This window comes from Diadema antillarum, unplaced genomic scaffold (assembly GCF_040938485.1).
Source record: "Diadema antillarum isolate AM-2024a unplaced genomic scaffold, OU_Dant_1.0 scf00000226, whole genome shotgun sequence".
Taxonomy (NCBI): Eukaryota; Metazoa; Echinodermata; class Echinoidea; order Diadematoida; family Diadematidae; genus Diadema; species Diadema antillarum.
The window spans coordinates 3,706,155-3,729,187 of NW_027271115.1; the positions used below are offsets into that span (position 1 = coordinate 3,706,155).

The 23,033-nt window shown below is 38.0% G+C and overlaps 1 protein-coding gene across 1 annotated transcript; it reads left to right on the forward strand.

Moving 5' to 3' along the window:
- Positions 1-10,453: 10,453 nt before the first annotated feature.
- Positions 10,454-22,200, forward strand: LOC139724749 (THO complex subunit 4-A-like). Its single transcript, XM_071635874.1, has 6 exons — positions 10,454-10,766; positions 14,339-14,491; positions 14,875-15,022; positions 16,165-16,234; positions 18,152-18,383; positions 20,045-22,200. Exons 1-6 carry the CDS (start codon positions 10,536-10,538, stop codon positions 20,054-20,056), a joined length of 846 nt encoding a protein of 281 aa, XP_071491975.1. The 5' UTR covers positions 10,454-10,535; the 3' UTR covers positions 20,057-22,200.
- Positions 22,201-23,033: the final 833 nt, after the last annotated feature.

Consider the following 23,033-nt stretch of genomic DNA (forward strand, 5'->3'; position numbering starts at 1 on the left):
TCCAATATTGTGACATATAATACCTCATTATTATATCCCATATCAGTGCAGGCGGATCGGGGGAGGGGCCCGGGCACACTGGGTCGGGCGCGCACCAACCCCCGTGCCCCTTATTATTATTTTTTTTTAACTAAAAGAAATAAAAAGGAAAATATGAAAGAAAGGCACTTGCTCCCCACTTTAATTTTTTACAGGAAAATACAAATCCCCTGAAGCCTTTTTTGTTTGTTTTTTGTTTTGTTTTTTGCTTGTCAGCTGAAACGGCCGAAATATGTTTTGCGCCCCTTTACGAAATTCGTGGATCCGCCGCCCTGCATATAAGCAGCTTGACCTTTTAATCTAGCAATGACGGTAGGTTTACCTACAGATGGATATGACCGATATTATCAAAATACGTAACTTTTGCTGCATTCACTTGGTCAAATTCCTCTGTTCTCAAATTGTCGAGCGATAGCGATTGATTGATGGAGCTACAGTTGTAGTCGTGGGTCGACTTTGCAACCCTGCACGTTCCTGCCTATTGGGATAGTGTAGCGCACCACTATTACAAACCTTCTGCTGCGCTACTATCCCGTCGGCGTCGAACGCCATAAGTGAAGTACAGGTGCATGTGTACATGCATGATTGGTGTGCGTGTTTGTCGTGTAACGTCAATTGTAGGTAAACGCTGCCTCTCCAAGAAGTTGTTTTTCAATTATCAAATTAATATTTGTCTCCATGCATATTAAACTTTGGTAAGCATAAAATAATTCAAATAAATGAAAAAATAACATTGTTTTTGATTTTTTTAATTTTTATTTACGGTATCCTCTGAATTTCTCTCATTTTGAATAAATGGAAAATTTTTAAATTGGTAACTATTCTGTCAGCCGCGACTGAAGTAAGAGATGACTATCTTATTGCCAATTTAAAGCCTTGCATTTCAACGATGCTCAGTAACAGGCTGCCAGTTGTAACCTTGTAATACTTCTGCCATGGGCACTCTTGACGTCGGTGCAATGAAGGTGATATTGATGAGAATAAAGATTTTTAGAATGAAATAGCCCATGCGTGTTCTAAGCACACACACACACACACACACACACACACGCACAAGTTAAAGGGGCATTATTATTAAAGGGATATGGTACAGTATTGGTGGAGATGACACTTGGGCTTTTAACTTTTTGCGAGATACCAAGAAAACACTTATGAAATAGTACAGAGCATGACATTTTGGGAGGAATTCAAAGTTTGATGAAAATCGGGTTTGGAATGACTGAAACATCCAAAAACAAAGTAAAACAAAGCGATCGTAATAAAGCGTGGGTCCCACACTTATTGGAATTGCTCTGTTTTGGATACCTCAGCCATTTCAAAACCAATTTTCATCAAATAAACGTTTGATTCCTCATGGAATTACATGCTCTTTCATATTTCATAAGAGGTTTCTCATTATCTTAAAAAAAAAGTTAGAAACCCGAAATTAGGTCTCAACCAAAACTATACGATCACTTTAAGATGAACCGTATTTGGGGGTATCCCCAAACAAGGCGAGGATCATTACAGCGTGATCCTCCACAGTATATTGGCAGTCATAGTAGGCCCTAGTAGAAGGAATGACAAAAATTAAAAGTAAAACAAAGCGATCGTAATAAAGTGTGGGTCCCACACTTATTGGAATTGCTCTGTTTTGGATACCTCAGCCATTTCAAAACCAATTTTCATCAAATAAACGTTTGATTCCTCATGGAATTACATGCTCTTTCATATTTCATAAGAGGAATCTCATTATCTAAAAAAAAGAAGAAGTTAGAAACCCGAAATTAGGTCTCAACCAAAACTATACGATCACTTTAAGATGAACCGTATTTGGGGGTATCCCCAAACAAGGCGAGGATCATTACAGCGTGATCCTCCACAGTATTGGCAGTTGTAGGCCCTAGTAGAAGGAATGACAAAAATAGAGAATGCATTAACTGTCAATTAGTATAGGACCTATTTATTAACATTCGATTTCTGTTTTCGGGGGGGGGGGGGGGAGGACTCCCCCTTCGTCAAGTTATTTTACAGTGATATTAATGGTATTGATATGCTATTAGCGTGCTCAATCTCAGTGTAACCAAAGCAAGAAAAAGCAATAATCAAACAACAAACTCACGCTTATGAGAGTGACATAGGCTACTTGGCATCAGTGGAGATGATCTCACTGAGACTGCATGCGCTGCACAGAGGATGAGAGAATTGCATAACAACAGTCTATGATAATGATGATGATGATGATGATAATAATAATAATAATAATAATGATAATAATAGTAATTACAATACTTTACTGCTACTAATGATAATAATAATAGTAATAGTAATAATAATAATAATAATAATAATAATAATAATAATAATAATAATAATAATTATACAATTCTGCTGTAAGGCACGTACAGCAGACCGACAGGAGAGCTAAGAGAAAGGCACGGGCAGTCTTAGTATTGGCCCCAACAGACTTCATCTGCTGCAAGTGCTCTAAGGATTGCCACTCAAGAGTGGGGCTTTACAGCCACTCAAGGCAGTGCAAACTTCTTGCCTAGCTAGTGCTACGCCATCGTTTCTCGAGACGAATGGATGCCAACCAACCAATTATACAATACTACTACCCGGGCACTGCTATAGTAATAATAATAATAATAATGATAACAATTATCATTATAATGATAATGATAATGATAATAATGATAATAATAATAGGCCTATACATAATGTTTTTATTTGCCCAGGCATATTTTTTTTAGCTTCTTCAGGAATTTAAATAGTAGGTCCGCTGTTCTTCCAGAGAACCATACCATCATAATTGTATGATGCATTTTTGTTACCCCACGCAGCATTGATTGCCAGACACCCATTTTTACACTTGCTATCCTTATGTATGGGACGAGAAAAAACCTCGTCCAAGGACGTATTTTGTAAGCACTTAGCAGGACTTGAACTCGGGCCCTCCATTTCGAAGGCATACAATACTATAGACACATGTAATAGTCTAGTGGGATTTCTGAAAAAGGGCTCTCTAAAATGGTGTTAGAGGCATTTTTGAGTAAAAGTTGGGATCCGGTCTCTTTTACCTAATTTGAGTATGCTGAATCCGAAAAATCCGGTTCCCAAGCGAAATTCACCGATCTTCACCGTCTAATTTGCATAAACAAAATGGCTGCCAAGCTACAAAAATTATCAGTTTCAGATACGCATTTTCTAGCAATTCTTTGCAAACAAGCTGGAAAAAAGTGATTTGAAATGTTTGTACAGATAATAGAATTACCAATTTATAAGGCATAAACGTTTCTCAGGTGGTAAAAAGTATATTTTATTCATAATTATTCAAATTAGGACTGAAATATGCAGATATATATATATATATATATACATTAACACTGGAAGAGTAATATTGACATTTTTTATTTCTTGAGAGGCGGATTAAATACTAAATATGTAGACTTTAAGGTTTTGAGGGTCAGGAAAACTCCGGTTCCCAAGCGAAATTCATCGATCTTGACCATCTAATTTGCATAAACAAAATGGCTACCCAGCCACAGAAATTGTCAGTTTCGGACACGGATTTTCTAGAAATTCTTTACAAACGAGCTGGAAAAAAAAAAGTGATTTGATATTTTGTACATATAATAGAAGTAGCAATTTGAGGGATAAACGTTTCTTAGATGGTAAATAGTATATTCTATTCATAATTATGCAAATTAGTACTGAAATATGCAGATAAATATATATTAACACTGGAAGAGCAATTGTTACGATGTTTTTCTTGAGAGGCAAGTTAAACACTAAATATGTATACATATTTAGATTTTTCCTAACCCTCAAAACCTTAAAGTTTATAAACTTTAAGGTTTTGAGGGTTAGGAAAAATCCAGTTCCCAAGCAAAATTCACCGATCTTGACCATCTAATTTGCATAAACAAAATGGCTGCCCAGCCACAGAAATTGTGAATTTCAGACTCGCATTTTCTAGATTTTTTTTTTTTTTTTTGTAAACGAGCTGGAAAAAAGTGATTTGAAATCTATGTACATAGAATGGAATTAGCAACTTGAGGGATAAACGTTTCTCAGTTGGTTAATAATATATTTCTTTCATAATTATGCAAATTAGTACTGAAATATGCAGATAAATATATATTAACACTGAGAGATTTTTTATATTTCTTTTTCTTGAGAGGAAAGTTAAGAACACTAGATATATACACTTGAAGGTTTTGAGGGTGAGATGAAATCAGAATCCCTTCTCAGTGGTATCAAAATACATGTAAATGCAAATACATGTACATGTATTGTAATTGGTATGCAAATTCTTATGTAGGCTTCATGAGTTTCATGCGCATGCAGTTCATTCAATAGCCTATATACCCTGGTAAAATTTTATTTTTCAAATCCTCTAAAATGGTCCTTTTGGATTTTTTTTAAGAATTCAAGTTAGGAACCCGATTCTTAACCAAAAATGATTGCGCTAGGGCAAAAACAAAAACAAAAACAAAAAACAAGAAAACGTGTCTTTTTCAAGCGAATGAACTTTAACATCTAATTTGCATAATACATACAAAATAGCTGCAATATTACCATAAAATTGTTAATATAATGAAAAATATTTTTAGTACATCGATAATCGCAAAACGAATTGATGAAAACTCTCTCTACGCGGATCATGACTCAACTTTTTATGGGGGGGGGGGGGGGAATGTCATCGAACAATGCCATTAATAGGCAACATCCATTATTGTATTGTTCCTATATGCAAATCTGTAGCATTAGCACGGAAATTCTATTGCCCAGTTAACCAGAGCGTGGTAATTACATGTATATATATATATGATAATATATGAAATGATTACGTATGATTGTATATAGCAAACATTCGTCTGGGTTGAAATGGGATAGGTGGTTTTATTCTATTTTCTCTTAATATGAAGCGTTTATAATATATATATATATATATATATATATATAAGACTGGAGAAGGATCCATTGGAAAGTTAAGTTTGTAGAATAGCCGCGATCACACACTGGCAAAAGATCAAGAAGTTTAAGATCGCGATCTCCAAGATCTCACAAGGCGCGGCCAAATTGGCAAATTATCGAAAAGCTTCAGATCGCAATCTTTAAGATCTTGAAGTTTTTCAAGTGCGTATGACTGCAAACTTTCCGTGAAACTTCCCACTACAGCTAGGGATATTTCATTTTATAATGCTGTCCTCTCCAAACTTCTCGATCTCTTGCCAGTGTGACCGGACAACAAAAGATCGTGAAGACTTCGCGATCTTAAACTTTGCGATCTTTTGCCACTCTGACCGCGCCTTATCATGATAAACTTAAATAACGATGTTAGAATAGCAGTGAGGGAGAAGAAATAGAAAAAAAAAAAAAAACGTGTGGCACACATCTACCTATATTTCATCCTTCTACATCTGTTATGAGAATGTAACTTAGTCAACTTCCAAGACAGTTCGAACTCTGAAATTGCATCGGCCAGTGCAATCTGCGAAATAAGGGGTTTACACCTTCCTGTTCCGTTTTGTTTTTTGCTTTCAGTATACTTGGATAACATGCCGCCAGTGATAACCACCAAGTATGATGCATTTCAATTTATTCTTAACTGGACGACGCCACGCTCCCTTGTCTGTCTGACTTCTGATATTTCTCACCAGGTGTGATTCAGATCATAGAAACGGCATTCCTAGCAAACAGGCCTCTATAGCTTTAAGGGCCAGTGGACTGTCAGAACTAAGGAATAATGAATACTCATTAGAAACCATGTTACATAAAGAAGAGTCCACTTCATATCAGACGTAAATGGTCGCCATATTGCCTCTCATTATATGCTTGATGAAGTATAGTTTTTGAATATCCACATTGTCACTTGAATTTCTGCCCAAGAATTAGGATATGGATCTTTTCATGGAGGGCCTTGGTTTTCCACCACCTTGCGAACATGAAGTTACTTTTGTTCCCTTGAGAGATAACATCGATCCGATTGCTACCTTAAAGAGGCCTTCTTCCGTAGATACTGGAGTTGTGCTTTTTCTGCCAGACTGATACTGACAGTAGCACTCTTATTAAAGCAAGTGATCAATGACTCACAATCATCAAAGATGCTGCTTGTACGAGAAGAAAACTAAAGGGTTCCAAGAACATGATTGTTATCAGTCGTCTTTATAAAAATAAACTTATATTCGATTAAAACGATGCATCACACAAGCTCGTTTGGCACAAATGTTCCGCCATTTTACCGACAAAAGTATACTGAACGCTCGAGAAGCAGTCCAACGACAATACTCCAGTATAAAAAAAAATAAGATAAAAAAGGAAGAAAATCCTGCTCACTGTGCCAGACCTGATCTCTTGTTCACCAGTAGACAATGGATGGGAACGTTTTGATCTGGTCTACAGCCTGTACAACTGATATATCTAGCTCCAATCCTGCAAAGTTGCCGTAAGCATTGCAGAACATTTCGATGCAAATGTCACAAATTAGGCCTACGATGTACAGCAGTGTGTGCATGTTAGCAACAATGTGATGATGCAAACCTTGTATGAATGTAAATCAATTTGGCTCGATTGAGAAATTGACTTCTTGACTTAGATTATGTTTCTTTTCAGCCAAAATATAAAGGTGTTGATGACTAGAATTACAAAGTTCATCCTTCGTTTCTGTTTCCGACACTGTCCGAGATACCAGGATTTTTCTTACATTTTTTTTTTTGCTTGAGCCTGCAGACTGGGTGAAGAGATAAATAAAAAAAAAACATAAATTATGACGAGATTTATGAAAGTCGCCACTTGATTTTAAATTCAACAGATTGAAAATAATTATGAACCAATCTATCCAATGAAAACGACAAAGTACAGGGAAGGATAAAGCGACCTTGCACTAATCCATAGAGTAATGTATAGTGATGTGATTGCTCGATAACTTTGATGGCAAGACCTTGTTTTGGTGGTAAGTATGCATAGAAAATGGGTGAATATTTGCATAATTTATTATGCAAATGAGATAATAGACGTGTGTGGTTTAGTAGTTGCAGTTAATTTTTGCATCTCTTAATCACACCAGGAATCATTAACAGGTCTTGATATTGTTATAACTGTTATGAAACGTATTCATATATTGCGGCAGTGCGTTGTAGAATCTCGAAGCCTGCCTGGTCTACGGCCTCTTGAATATCAATTTGCAAACATTCATTTTAGTGTCATTCAGTTCTCCTTTATTGATTGATTCCAGTACTTGATTTACTTCGGACTCTGACGACATCATTATGTGCAACGTGTTTGCCCAATACCTTAGCTGTATTTTAGTACGCCAAGGTACATTTTGATAGCAAGACTTTGTTTTATGGAATATATCCATAGAAATGGCCAACTATTTGTATAATTTATATGCAAATTAGATTATTAGGGTATTTCTAATAACTGTGTTTTTTTTTCTTGTATCTCCTTTATCACCAAAGAATAATCAACTTGCGTCTTGATATTATAACTACAATGATTCAGATTCATATATCGCTGCAATGTGTTGTAGAATCTGGAAGCCTGTCGTAGTAAAGCCTCTTGCATACCAATTTGCATACGTTATTACAAATATTGTTATTCATTTTTTTTATTCTGAATTGGTTGATTCCAGTACTTGATTTTCCTCGTACTCAGATGACACCATTTACACTTTGTTTGACCGATAGCATATCTATATTTTCACTACGCCAAGGTACATTTTAATAGCAAAACTTTGTTTTAGGGGAAATTATGTTGAGAAAATGGAAAAACATTTGCATAACTTATTATGCAAATGAGATGCATGTTTTGTTTTAATACTTAAGCTTGGTTCTTGTATCTCTTTAGCACACTAGGAATTGTGAACCAGTCTTGATACAATGATAACTATCTTCAGAATTATGATTTAGATCCATATTGCAGCAATGCGTTGTAGAATCTAGAATTCTGCCAGTTATGTATCCTCTTGTATACCAATTTGCATAGATATTTGCATAAGTGTAATTCAATTCTTTCGAATTGATTGAATTCTTTTGAATTGATTTATTTTGATTCGACTCCGGCGACACCAAGTACTTTTTGTTTGCCCGGTAACTTGTTAAAATGATTAAAAACAGAAATGAACACGTAGGTACTGTACATGTGCCTATAGATGCGGTAATGCATTACTGTATCAGCGGCAACTCCTAATTTGCATATTTCATTTCTTAATTTGCATATATAAGTGAAAGTTATGAACAAATGATGACCTAGCTATTGTATTTGCACCTTAATTTCTGAAATTATTACTATTTCTGCATGTCTAGGGAGATTTTATGAAAATTAGATCATCGAAACACCTTAAAAAGCAATGAATTGGCGGCCATTTTGTTTATGCAAATTAGATGCTCTTAGACTCAAAATTCCGCTTGGGAACCGGAATTTTTGGATTCAGCGTTCTTGAATTATATAAAATAGACCGGTTCCCAACTTTTACTAAAAAATGCCTCTAATAGTCATATTTTCCCCAAATCCCACTAGACTATAAGTGCAGTGTGGAAGCAAGTATTTCACATAGGAAACAGGTTCCTGCCAATCACATTCAAATGTTCATTAACAATTATTTTGCATGATCTCTGGCAGGCCGATCAATTCTGTCCCTATGTCAAGGCACTTTATTGTAATGCAGACTCTATATTGGTTTTATTCAAGATTGACACTGTTCAAAGCGAGTTGTGTTGTTGCACAACTTCCATGCTTGATATATGGCTCATTAGAAATAATCATTCTCTGTTAAGTATACAAAATGGTATCAAACTTTACTTTAACATGATAGGCCATATATACTATCTAACCTACTATTTAAAGGGATAGTACAGTATTGGTGGAGATGAGAAATGGGCCTTAAACTTTTTGCGAGATACCAAGAAAACACTTATGAAATAGTACAGAGCATACCATTTTAAGAGGCATTCAAAGTTTATTTGATGAAAATCGGGTTTGGAATGACTAAAACATCCAAAAACAAAGTAAAACAAAGCAATCGTGATAAAGTGTGGGTCCCACACTTATACAATCGCTCTGTTTTGGATATCTCAGCCATTTCAAAACCAATTTTCATCAAATAAACATTGAATTCCTCATGGAATTACATGCTCTTTCATGTTTCATGAGAGGTTTTTCATTATCTCACCAAAAATGTGAGAAACCTGAAATAAGGATTCAACCAAAACTATATGACCCCTTTAAAGTATAGGTCTTCCCGGACTAATTTCGAAGATATCCTTTCTCGTTTTATGTGCAATTAAATTAAACAGCTGGTGGAGTGACTTAAGTAACCGGACTTTATTGGGTAGCGCATTCAAATCGTTTTTGGCGCAACCAATTTCATTGGTTTCCTCGAATCTGTAATACCATGGAGCTATCTGCATGCTATTACAGACGGGTACGAGACCGATACCCACAAGTCATACAGCCCACGAGTCAAAAGTCATTATACAGCCCATGAGTTATACAGCTCACGAGTCATACAGCCCATGAGTTCGACACTAAGCTAAACAAGGCCCACGAGACCGACACATTAAGCCCCGTGTTGTATCTGTCGAACTCGTGGGCTGTTTTTACCTATAGTGTCAGTCTCATGGGCTTTATTTGCTAAGTGTCGAACTCATGGGCTGTATGACTCGTGAGCTGTATGACTCATGGACCTGTTTTCAATGTCGAACTCGTGGGCTGTATGACTCGTGGGTGTCGGTCTTGTGGGATGACCCCTTACAGACCCGCAAGACGTGCGACGCATGCATCGAATATTTGATGAAAACAATAAAATACCTTGGATTTTACTTCTTCTTTTTTTTACTCTCATTTGTGGAACGAATTAACACGTCGAGTAAATCCTCGATGTACAACGTATGATAAATATGCTGTTTAAAAGAGTCCTCTATTATCACTATCATCATATCATCATCATTATATTATTATTATCATTATCATTATTATTATTATTATCATTATCATCATCATCATCATCATTATCGTATAATTGTTATTGCCGAAAAAAATGCAATCATAATTATGATGATGGAGTTTTTATTTAATATTGTACATATCTATTAAAATGTATGAATATTTGTGGCTCAAAAATACCCCGAAAAGAGTTCATCCATGACTTTGAAAGTGAGGTGAAATGTTAATTAATGTTGAGTTTAATAATTTCTCACACTACTAAAGAAAACCAAGAGCAAAATCGTGTGCACACAAAAGCAGTCAGAACCACATAGCAATCGGTTACTGGGTGAAAATCCTTAAATTGGCAATATCTATTATTTGACGATTGTGACCACGCGTCCATCGTTTGTCGTGAACTTCAGGCAGCTTTATGAGAAAAGCGACGCGCCGCCTGTTAACAGTTCGTGTGCGTTACAGCGCCATTTGTCGCGTGTGCAGTCAATCCTGTGGCAGCTCGTGTACCTCTGAAATCATTTCAAATTCAGCTAAGTTAAGACCCTGTCAGAGGGAAAACCCGAATCAAAATGGGTGACAAGATTGATATGAGTCTTGAAGATATTATTAAATTGAACAAAACGAACCGACAAGGCAGAGGTGGCCGAGGAAGAGGAGGTGGAAATAGAGGAAGGGGTCGAGGCGGTGGAGGTGGCGGTCTTCGTGGCGGCCGCGGAGGTGGACGGGGAGCCGGCGGCGGCGGTGGACCCATGAGGAGACAAAGAGGTGGAGGCGCTGGTAGACCGTCGCCTTACGCCAGGGTGAGTACCAAGTACAGTAACTGTCTCAGACTCAGTCACTACATTCAGGTTTTTACTACAGATATGAATATTTCTATATACTTGTCTGCATAATCAATATCTGTATATTGAGCATGCATGCCGTTTATTGACCGCAGAGCAGAAAGCCTTGTAATTTTAGAAAATTTCTTGTGTTAGGTATTTAAAATTTTGTAACGACGCTAATTTAATTCTGAAAGTGAAAGTGCCCTGGCCCCGTCTCTTGCCTGTAACTTATAGTTATACTGCATGTAGGCAACCTGTGACTGTTCTCTACTGTAATTTAGTGTAGTAGTGTGTTACTGTTACCATGCAGTAGGGTTGGGCCGATGGGGGTACCACCTATCGTCACCCTAAAGGATCTGTAGCTTGTTTATTCTAAAAATATAACACAAATTCGCCTAATTCTTACCTCAAATATGCCATGAATAAAATTTACTGCAGTTTTGAATGTCGTGACCGTCTCGTTGATTATTAATCTCCGTTTTAAAATACCGGTAGCGCAATTTTAGTGTGTGCGTTCCGTTTTCTTCGCGCAGCTAAAAGAGTACCTTGCGATCGGCACCCACCCCCTCCCCTCCTATAGGTATACACATGAATTTCACACTATGCTATTAATACACGTGAATTTCACAGCATAGGTAAACTAATACACGTGAATTTCACAGCCATGCGTCGTTACTGAGCGGATGTGTAATTTTTAGCTTGGTTTGTTAGTTTGTTTTTGAGTTTGATTTTCGTTTCTTCGTTTTTATTGTCTTTATAGCTAACACTGATAATGACACTTAATCCCGCGCGTACCTTTTCGTTCTATACGCAAACAGCCATGATACGCAGGGTGCTAATGGGAAGGTACCCTGCTGATAGGTGGTGCCCCTACCATACAACTAGCGACGACTGTGAATAACCATTACAACTGTAAAATTGGGCGTACGAGAAAAAAATCATAAATTTACTGAGTTGTCTTGTAGACGCTAGAGTCGGAGGCATGCATGTCTAGCCCTAACCCCGGGGCGCTCCTTTACGACCTTGTACACAGTTATACGCAGGGATGCCAAGTTAAAAAAAAAAATTATGAGTGAGATTTTCATGACTCGGCATCTCGGCATGCGAATGTGCACGCGAGCGAATCTGAGGGTGTTGGGACTTGGGAGGGGTTTTTTCCCCCCTGTGGCCCGAGTACCCACGGCAGGGCACTTTTCCTTCATTTGCAACTATCACTTTAATCTTTTGAGTTATGCTCATTATTATAGGCCCAAGTTGCAGACTTCGCCTGATGCGTGAGAAAAATGCGTGAGAAAAATGGGTGCTATGCGTGAGATCGTGAGATGGCCCCTAAATGCTGGAGTCTCACGCAGAATGCGTGAGACTTGGTAGCTGTGTTATACGCTATGCGTTTGGGCTGGTCGCAGTTAGTCCAGCCCAAAAATAGATCGAGGCATTAAATAGATACAAAAGTTTTAAGTTTGTGTAGTAAGCAGGCAGGCGCTATATGCTAGTGCTTCATCTTGATTCGTATCCATGTTAGTTGTTACCATGTTAGGCATGTAGATAGGATCACAAATTCTATTCCATCAGTATTATTAAAGATGCACCAAAATCACAGGATACGGGTGTAGTGGTGTTGTCTACAACTTAGTAATGAATACTGTACTACGTACATGTAGACCCCTATATTTCCAATTACATGTACGTAAATATTGAACCATATCAATTATCATTAAAATTATCATTATATCAGTGATCAGGAAGTGTCGGTATTGACATTAACTTTCACATCGTCGCTCAAAAGAACTCGCTCTTCGCAAGTGATGGCGGCATACATGTAATCTGCCTTCTTATTGGAATATGAAACTGGAATTAGCCTTCTACTAGTATTGTATGCGGCAAATATTTTAAGTACTGGGTCTGGGACTCTGCTGGGAGCTGAGATTCAATGTACGACTTCCCTACAAATGAGTTACGGCAAGTTGAACACATGGGTACGTTGTTTGTATGTTGAATGAAGTCAATTGAGATGTGCAGTTCCTAGAGTGCACACAACCACACACACACACACACACACAGACGGACAAAGACAAGCTAGCAAACACATGCACTTTTCTCAACTGACTTTTTTCAACTTGCCTCAATCATCCATGTACATGTACAGTGTACAAGGTACATTGATATTTAGCTCCCACATTATTGAGTCCTCGCCTGGAAAGATAAAATGAACATCGCATAAATATTTAAAGGGGCCAACATCAATTTCAGATTGTGAAGGCAGCGTATGCCCCATTCTTGTGCAAAGAGTGAATTGCTGTAAGTGATGAGACATAAGTCAACATCGATACGGATGCTTTCTGACAAATGAGCAAGAACTGGAAGCCCAGTTGCTGTGACAACAGCATCAGGGTTCCCACGGTCATTGAAAATGTGGAAAAGTCATGAAATTTTTGAAAAAAAAAATTCCAGGCCTGGAAAAGTCATGGAAAATGCAGAATTATAGAAATATCATGGGAAAAGTCATGGAAAATTTGCTTATTTTTTGCCTTCTAGTGATTGTTTTTTGAAATGTAATTTTTTTTTTTTTTTTTTAAACAACATTTCATTGAACCAATAAGACCAACTCTTTCACTACAGACAGTGTTGGGGTGGTAAAGCTTACAAGATCACTACTTAAAATCTAAATTCTTAAAAAATATTTAATTAAAAAAATTTTTGTGATAATTTTACTACACACTCCATTGGGAACTGCTCTTTTTCTCCTGCTTTTGAGCCAAATCATCTCTATTTTTCAGTCAGAAAGGTTGGGAGGTCTGCGAACAGCTGTTGAAAAGAAAGAAGAACTACGTACACTACCTCCTGCATGCACATGCACACACACCCACACACACACACCACATGTACACGTACTGAGCTTACAGTCCCATGCAAATGTAAACTTGTCCAACCTCATATTCACTCTGTTAAAAATAATTTTCAAAAACAGAGAAGGTACCCCACATGGCGAACGGGATCCCTAGAGGTACTGTACTGGTTGGAGATTTATCATTTCATCAATTAGTTAGGTAAAGAATGTTGAACATAAGGATTATGTGCGTACAGTACACTATCTATTCAATTTCAAATACTGCTGCAAGAATTGAGGATTTTTTGTACACTGCTCAAAAGCCCACACAAGTTGTACATGGTGTTTGGAAATTATTTTTGTACATGTAACTACAGAAAATCTTTGCCTCAGAAGACAGAGCATGTCAAGATTTGCTCATTTTGGATCTCTCCCACTTTAGGATAAGAACAAAATTATTGGAAGGTGTCTAAACGTGTTTCTATATAAACCTGTCCCATTGATGCAATGTGATCAGTAGTTTGACAGTCTAAAAGGATGGTTATCCAAACTGTTGGACAGTGAGCAAATTAGCACCTTGACATCATAAAAGACAAGATCTATATACAATGTATGTGAGCTGCATGTGCAGTAAATAGGAGCTACATAGCATGTTGCAGTTAAAGAATATTAACAAAAAATCAGCCTCAAGGTTAACCTTATGTCCCCTTTTCTCTTGCAGCCCAAGCAGCTCCCAGACCAATGGCAGCACGACATGTACGAAAGTGGCGGAGGAATCAGGCGGTCCGGTGTGGGTCTCTCATCGGGAGGCAACGCTCCAGGGAAACTTCTCGTCTCGAATCTTGATTTTGGTGTATCAGACAATGATATTCAGGTTAGTACAGTATCCTATGTCCCTGAGTAAGGTTATGTAATAACATTATTACATGACATATAATAATATTTTTTTTTAAAAGTTGTAAATAAAATATGTAATGTAGCATTCTGTGCATTTCGAAGTCTATCAATAGCTCTGGTTATGAAGTTTTGCCTCAATGCATGTAATGTGTGAATTGTCTTTTCAGGGATTTTTTTTTTTTTAAATTATCATCTTTTAAGTGATAACTATGATAACTTTTCTTTTAGTTCCATGATTTGAGGAAACATACACTTTTGTACAATAGGGATGCTGAGTAGCTGTAATTGCTAAATGTGATTTGAAAAGAAAACCCCAGCTGTAATGGCTTATCATCTTTATCTGGTTTGTGATTTATGTAGGAATTGTTTGCAGACTTTGGGAACCTGAAGAAGGCAGCCGTGCACTACGACAGATCAGGCAGGAGTCTGGGCACAGCAGACGTGATCTTTGAGAGGCGAGCAGACGCACTGAAGGCTATCAAACAGTACAACCAGGTTCCTCTTGATGGTGAGATCAAAATTTTGCACTCGGCTGAGTAAGATGAATTTAGTGTGTTTCTGATTCCGCGTAGTCGAGACATTAATTACCATGACATATTTTGGCAAGCAAAAATATTTGTGTACCTTATTTTTTCGTGTTGTGCGAAATGTGCAAAAATTTCCACACTGCGAAAATTTCCACTTTAGCAGTAAAAGACTTTCTGTGTGCCCCTACATCTCGTACAAAACGAAATGTGCATTCTGCAGGATATAAGGGGACAATAAAACTTGTTTTGAGAACATGTAAATTTGTATTTCCTGACTTCTGTAGTTTGGGAGCAAAAACATAATTTCTTTACAAATTGCTGATGTTTTTCTGAGCATACAGATTTCTTTATTTTCTTAATTGCATAGAGTAAGTAGACAAGTATAATTTGATCATAAAGACCCCCTAAAGAAATCTTCAATATCTCCTCATCCCTCAGTGATAGCATATACAAATCTCCCTTATTCAGGAATTATTTGTTTCCCCATTGAGATTCCCTGGAACAGACGGGTTTCTCCCTGATTACTCTTGAATCTTCTCAATTTTTGATGGGTGAATGTTAGCAGCTCTGCATGTATTGACTTCAGTATTAGATGTATATCCTGCAGTGTGTCATATTTTGGTGCACTGAGGTACAGTGGATAGGACGTTAGAGTATAAGATCATGGTTGAACCTGACCATCCATGGACAAGATGAAGAGTTGTCCCCTAGTATGTTGTCAAGACACCATACAGTATAGCTTTTTTTCTTCATCAAAAGTTTAAATGCATTTATAAATGCTTTTTTAATGTAAAATGTTTTTTCTTTTCTTTTTTGAAATTTGATTTGGCCAGCAATAGTATACATGCAATTTTCCCATTCGTAAAACTGAAATATGATATTTACTGTATATTAGGTTTGTATCCATAAAGAGGTTTTGCCCACTATATTTCATTAATCAAGTAGAATTAAAGGTTATGTGGCAGTGCTGGGTAAAAAGACAATTAAATTTCCCTCTATAAGAAGAACAAGAAAAAAAAAAAAGGGTTTAACAAATTATTTACTCATAGAAGACTGTAGCATTCAGTATTACATATTCTCATGTCTGTTCCCATTTTCCCCACCTGCCTCCTCTTCTCTACAGGACGACCAATGAACATCCAACTGGTAGCATCAGCCAATGAGCTTGACACGAGTCCGATGCAGAATAGGCAGTAAGTCAAAAGTTTTCACCACCCTAAACTAGCTCATCTAGCCAGTGATGCCATTTTGTAAGGTCTAAGGTTATATGATTAATATGAAATAGATTCAAGGGGCAAGATTTCCTGTTCCTTACATACATTGTCTAATGTAGTACATGCACATGTGTAAAGTTAATGCTCTTGTAGCACTATCAAGATTTGACAATTCATGTGTTTTGCTCTCAGCACACATGTAATGCCCACACGCCATTCCTGAGAATCTCATTTCTGTATACTTTTACCTCAGTAGCAACGGAACAATCTGCCATCAGACTCCTGTTTTCATTCTCAGCTGTCAGTAGCAGAGTGGGAATGAGCATCACACATGCATTTCATGGGGGGTGGGGGGCATTTCATGAGGGGTGGGAGGGGGAGCATTTCAAAGAGCAGTGTGCCAGCAAATTGCAAAGACTGACAGCTGCATTAGAATCATGTATTCTCAAACAAGAGAAAACAGTGAGTATAAAGCTGGAGTCGCGTATAAGTGCCCTTGATTACTTGTCTTCATCTTTTAGGTAGCTATCTGTGGGCGAAAACTGATAGAATTTGTTTTTGATGTTTAGATTTCCCCATCAAAGCTGGATCAAGATTTTTTTTTTGGTAGTCCCCATCTCATTCTCTCTCTATCTCTCTATCGGTGTTCAAACCTCATGAAGAAGCATGCTAGTTCTGTTTAAAGTAGTTAATGGTGCAGTGGTGCGTGATTCAGCAGTTTAAAGATTGCTGAAAACTTGAAATGATGTCACAAGGTCAGAGTCTGCCTCAAATTGAGTTCATCATTATCACAAGGAACTCTACATCACCAAATCCTCCCCAGTAAAGCTTTCAAAGAATGGTTTGGGAGCTCCTTTCCAGCAGTGTAAAGGGTGTAGGAGATTAGAGAGGCTCATGCAGAATAATCTTTCAAAAACAGCACCAAAATGACCCCAACCAGGATGTATTAGAGTGTCTCCTTATGTCTTGCTTCACTTGAGCAGTTTTGGAGCCATTGTGTTGCTAAGGCAATTGCCATGTGTCAAAGGGTCAAACCTATTGACTCTTTTAATTCGTCGTTAATTTTGCCAGGCTGGTTGATTAGGGGGTATCTAATTCCCCACAGCCATGGTCATCATGTAAACCCTCTGGATTTTGAATAGCATAACCTACCAAACAAAGACTAGTCTGATACAATAGTGATTAGGATTATCTGATCCTGTGCATTAATAGGTGTTAGCTGGAGATCTGTCCTTTTCAGTAAAGGAGCAGTTTAGTGAGGCTTTAGCAAGATCATCTAAGAAACATTTTGACAGATCTTTTTGTCTTGTTTGGATGGTGTGTCAGTGCATTGTCTTGTCGCAGGAGTGAGAATTTCAATTTGCTGTTGCTGAAGGGCTTTGACATCCATCCAACAACCTGGCTTGAATGCGTATGGAAGTTACTAATTGCCTCTGAAAATGTTCAGTACAGGAGCTACCATTACAGTGAATGCAGTTATAACAAAATTCATTACAGTGAAGTAAGATTTAGATCCCAAAGCTTTTATCAAATTCTAAGGTGCAAAATTCCCTTTGGTTATAAATGAAATTAAAATGTGACGAAAAGAAATTGTCATCCCAAGGACTTTATCTTAACAGGTGTTGTCTGTATTCCATAGATTTGAGGCATGTTACTTCCAATGTCAGTAAGTGAAGGGTTATCAGGGTGTGACATTGTTTTCTTATTCCCTCCATCAAGCAGATGTTCTCGGTTAGTACCAGCCTGCACCTGCTGTATGTACATATCTTTGCATAGAAAAGACATGATATTTTTGTTGCAATAGTAGGGCTCGCTGTGGAAGGCTTGTTCACGTAGAAACTAATTCTAGATTCCACAATGAAAGATTTTGTTTCACTTTTTGTTTAATTATTTCAGGAGGAACACCCAGAGAGGTGGTGGAGGAGGAGGAATGCGAGGCGGTCGCCTCGGGCGCGGAGGAGGAGGAGGAGGCGGCGGCGGTGGCTACAACCAGGGGCGACGCGGGGGAGGCCGCGGTGGAATGAGGGGTCGTGGTGGAAGGGGTCGTGGCAGGGGTAGGGGAGGTGGCAACAAGCCCGTGCCCACAGCGGCCGAACTGGATGCAGAGCTGGACGCCTATAACTCACAGGTGTGATATGAATTTGTAGCAGTCTCCTTGTGTTATATATTGCTAGGGGGAGGGTATTCAGACAACAAGACTTCCTTTTCCATTTCAGTCATGCTCTTACAGTTCAAATTAATATTTTGGTTATAACAGTCCTGAGAAAATATACATAATTTGAACTCCCAGCAGATGTAGCAGTCAAGGGAAAGAAATGCAAGGCATAACCGTGTATTAATTTCAACAAGTACCGTGCACTCCCGTTATAACGAAATGCTCGGGACCGGCAGTTTTCTTTCGTTATAACAAAATTTCGTTATAACCGAACAAATACATTATATAAAGAAAACAAGGAACCACGTATATATATCATATCATGTTTGCTGAATACTCATCATACACTGCAAAGCTATGTGAAATGTGATGGGATAACTGTATTCCAATAATAAACGCAAGTTCCCCTCAGAAACTGTGTGTGACACAAGGAGCGAACACACAGTGGTGTGAAGCGTTTCACCCATGCAGAGACGCTATAAATGCTTGTTCCGCTACGTATTTTCGAAAGCAATTCGCATTTCATTATAACAGAGCATATTTCTTTTGTTTTTCTTTGTCGTGGCGCTCGGAAAAGACTTCGTTATAACGGAAATTTCGCTATAACCGTGTTCGTCAGAAGCGAATTTTGTACCATAGACTTTAATGGTGATAATTTTGGGACCAGAAGATTTACTTCGTTATAATGAAATTTCGTTATATCCGTGTTCGTTGTAACGGGAGTGCACTGTAGTAGAAAATGGTTCTTGAAGTCTACGAAATCAAATGTCCTGATATTTTTTATGCCATACATGTCGCACAATATGCCACACATTAATATGCAGCATTTTGCAGTGCCTGTCTGGTTTGCAATATCTCAGGGTCATTTCTTGTTGAGTCTTGCTATCTGTAGTATAAGCCAGCCGTGTTGTAATGAATTTACAAATGACGAGATTCCATTAATATGAGCAAATAACCCCAGTCAGATTCTCAAACACTCTTGCGTATGGCAAAACTCACTTGAGATATCAAGCTAATTTGGGGAACAACCAGATTCCTTGAGTATGGGAGAATTTTAACTGTATAACGGTAATTAGATCCTGCACTTTCTTCATGACAAGATAAAAAGATGGGTGGGTCAATAAAGTCAATTTCCTAACACATACAAGTATACACAACCAGGCGTACATCTTGTACATATTAGAAACGCACACATGGATGTGACCGATTAGTTGTGCATGTCTCCACTCCATTAGGGCTGGTACAGATCCATAAAAAGCCTTGTCTATTGGAGCCAAGTAGAATGTTGGCTGTTGTCAATATGAGTTTGCAAATATATGTCTACAAAATTACTGTGCGACATAGATTATTTTACACAAACTATGCTATCGAGATGGTTTTTCTCACTGCAAGCGGTGCTTAATGTGTAGCAACAGTCTGTGGTCGTACTTGTGTGTATTTTGCTACCAACTTATGGGCGTACATTTTAACAAGATTCTGTTATATCCTGAAAGCCTCATGGCCTAGAGTATCCCGCTATACTGTGGTTCTTCTGTACATTTAGTCCAAAATCTCCTACATTATGATGAAAGCTCTATTTTCCTGATTATTAAGTAATACAGTTTTAATGTTTTTCTTTATCCATACCCCAACAGATTGAGAGCTAGAATATTTTCAGAATGCTGCTGCTCCACAGCAACGACCAAGGCATAGGAGAGGTGTAGAGACCAGAAGATTACAAGGACAGATATATCAACAGCTTTGCCAAGCAGTCAAAGCCAAGGCACAGGAGGAAACCACCTATTCTCACAACACCAGTCTTCAGCTTACTTCACATCACAACTTCTTTCTTTCTTTTTTTTTCTTTCCTTCCTCTCACTTTCTCTGTGCAAAGGTTTTGCTTAATGTGACATGTGTCAGTATGTGGTGTATAATATGAACCTACAGTATGTTCTCATTTCCAAGACAACATTTTCATAACAAAGAAATATGATGGGATATATATACTTCCTTTCAGACTAGATCTCACCAAGTTTCCTGAAAATATCAGAGGCATTATTCTCTTCTTTTTTTTTTTCCCCAGCTATTTTTGAGTCTAGACCTACAGTACTGTGAGCACGTAATAATCAGCCCAATTTTACAGTTATAGGAGTGGATGACAACGAAAGTCCTCTTTGGGAATAGCGATTCATATAACAAGGCATATCTCTTGTGTCATTGAGAAAGATTAACTGTACCATTGACCATGTAACAAAACCACTAGATTCGGGATGGACATTCATGCTCTGTGCTCACTAACCACCAATGGAACCATGAATTACCTCCGTTCTAGTATCTGCGAAGTGTGCATGCCCTGCATCGTTCTAGCTTTGTTTCCCAATATCCTCACCATTGCTGCAGAGCAGGGAGTTGTCGTAATAAGTTGACTCTTGATGTAGTGAATCAGACCTTTCTATCATATCCTTTTCTTCTTTTCTTTTGCTGTGTGTCATCCTATTCTTGGAACATTCGTCTGTGGTATTTTCCAGTTTGTACAGCTGTGTCTCTGAAATGGATTCCTGTGTTTTTATTTTTCAATAATGTTCAAACCTCTGGCAGAAGACACCAATTTATTTAAGTATTATATGTCCCTTATCACATGCCCTCATGAAATAATGTAAGAATACTTGTCAAATTGGAGGAAACACACTGCAAAAATTGAATATGTTATTCTCAATTTAATGTGCATTCGTTGAAGTATCTTCTGGAAATGCAATGCCATTTCCCCCGTTTAATTTTTTCTTTTTTTAATTTCTGAATTCTAAGATAAGACAGTTTGACATTTGAACAGGTACTCTTCTATGGTCCCACATGCTTCTTATGAGATATATTTAAAGGATTCAGGCCACCAAGCCAACATGGACCCCCTGTGAATGTTGTAATGTGTATGAATGTTATGGCCTGAAGTACAGATTGGTGTGTAAAGAGATTGGTAGATGCCATAGGCGAACATGAAGAGAAACAAAATGACGGTTGAACTGTGACGGTCAAATCACAGTTGTGATGGTCACGCTAGTGGAGAAAAACTGTCCTGCTGGAGAAAACTGTCCTAGTGAGGGAAGAAACAGTCCTGTGCGAGTTGCCGAAGGGAGTAGCATTTGTTGTATATACAATCTGTTGTTTGTCTGTACAGTTTAATGTCGATTTTTAAGCAATGTCACGAGACCGCGGGGTAGAACGTCTTGTTGGCTTTTAAGTCGTTTCTTACAGGTTTTCCACTATGTTTGATGGGGGACGAAAGCCTGTATTGAGACAAATTATGGTAAAGAATAACCAAACAGTGACCGAAAGCGGCATATATGCGTGTGTATAGGGGAGAGAATGTTGCATTTAAAAGCCAACGCACAACTGGCCCACAATGTAGTTCATAGTGTTGATTTTTGGAGAGCTTTCGACCTTACAGAACCAAACCTACCCTTAAGTTTGTTTCTTGCAAGGGATCTGATCATATTTTTGTTGTATATTGTTTTAGACGTGTTTTTTTTTTCTTTTGTGCTTATTAAGGATGTAGACCAGTAATGTAATCATTAGTTGAAACAGGGCAGGTTTCATGCTTTCAGTATGAAGATGACTTTGTCACACGGGTTGCCCATTAAGCTCCTTAAAACTTCAGTGTTTGTACAGCAGTATTTTTTCGCTCTCTTTTTTTTATTAAAGTAACTTATGTCGCACTCCATACAAACACTACCCTTTTGTGAGATTTTTAGTAAATTGATGAACCACAAAATAGTTCCATGTGTCTGAGATCTGTGTGATTTTTATATTTTGTCCAGAGGAGGTGCATTATGATGAGGACAGCCACCTGATGTGACTTTGGTTTTTGTTGTATTTTATTGTGTATTGATAGTGTTTGGCAAGGTAGGGTTAAAATCAAAATACAAAAAAAAAGCTCTTTCATTTTTATGCACCCTGTCATTCATTAACAACATTTTGTGTGTGTGTGTGTGTGTGTGCGTGTGAGTGTGTGTCTGTGTGTGTGAGTGTGTGTGCGTGTGTCTTTAAGTGTGTTGCAGAATTTTGAATGCCTCTTGATTGCCGAACTGTTTCTTGGGTAGACCACTAACTCTAGAAGTTGATACACTGTAGTTCTTGATTGGCTCTCAAATTGTGTGTGTGTGTGTGTTTTAATCTCCCTCTGATATTATTCAGGTTTTTATGTACCCCTTTTTCAATCAATTCCATATACTGTAATGTTTCTCCAGCACAGTACAGTGTGTATTAAAGACATGGAGAGAAATCAAGAGGAGCAATTTGATGAGAACATTATGATGACAGGGGAGGGGGGGGGGGGGGGACAGAAAGCCAAGGAAAATGCAGTAGCATGAAAGAGTGATAGTACAGCAGGAGACTCGCTGATCACGTCGAAACACAAAGATGATATAGCCACGTGGCGATGATAGATACACTGTGTTGGTACGGAGCGGAAACCACGGAGTGCATGTGTCCTATTGCAATTATCGTGTGCGTGTGGCTTGTGTGGCCTGCCCCCAGCAATGTATTGATTGCACTGCCGAGTGAGGTAAGCATCGGATTGCTTGCTTCTGGTTGATTCGACCAATATACGAACTGGGATTGATGTGTAAGGCACACTTACACACACCAGGG

Coding starts and splice junctions, on each gene's coding strand:
- LOC139724749 (XM_071635874.1), top strand. CDS start 10,536: ATGGGTGACAAGATTGATATGAGTCTTGAAGATATTATTAAATTGAAC. Junction 10,767..14,338: donor GACCGTCGCCTTACGCCAGG/GTGAGTACCAAG, acceptor TTTCTCTTGCAG/CCCAAGCAGCTCCCAGACCA. Junction 16,235..18,151: donor AGTCCGATGCAGAATAGGCA/GTAAGTCAAAAG, acceptor TAATTATTTCAG/GAGGAACACCCAGAGAGGTG.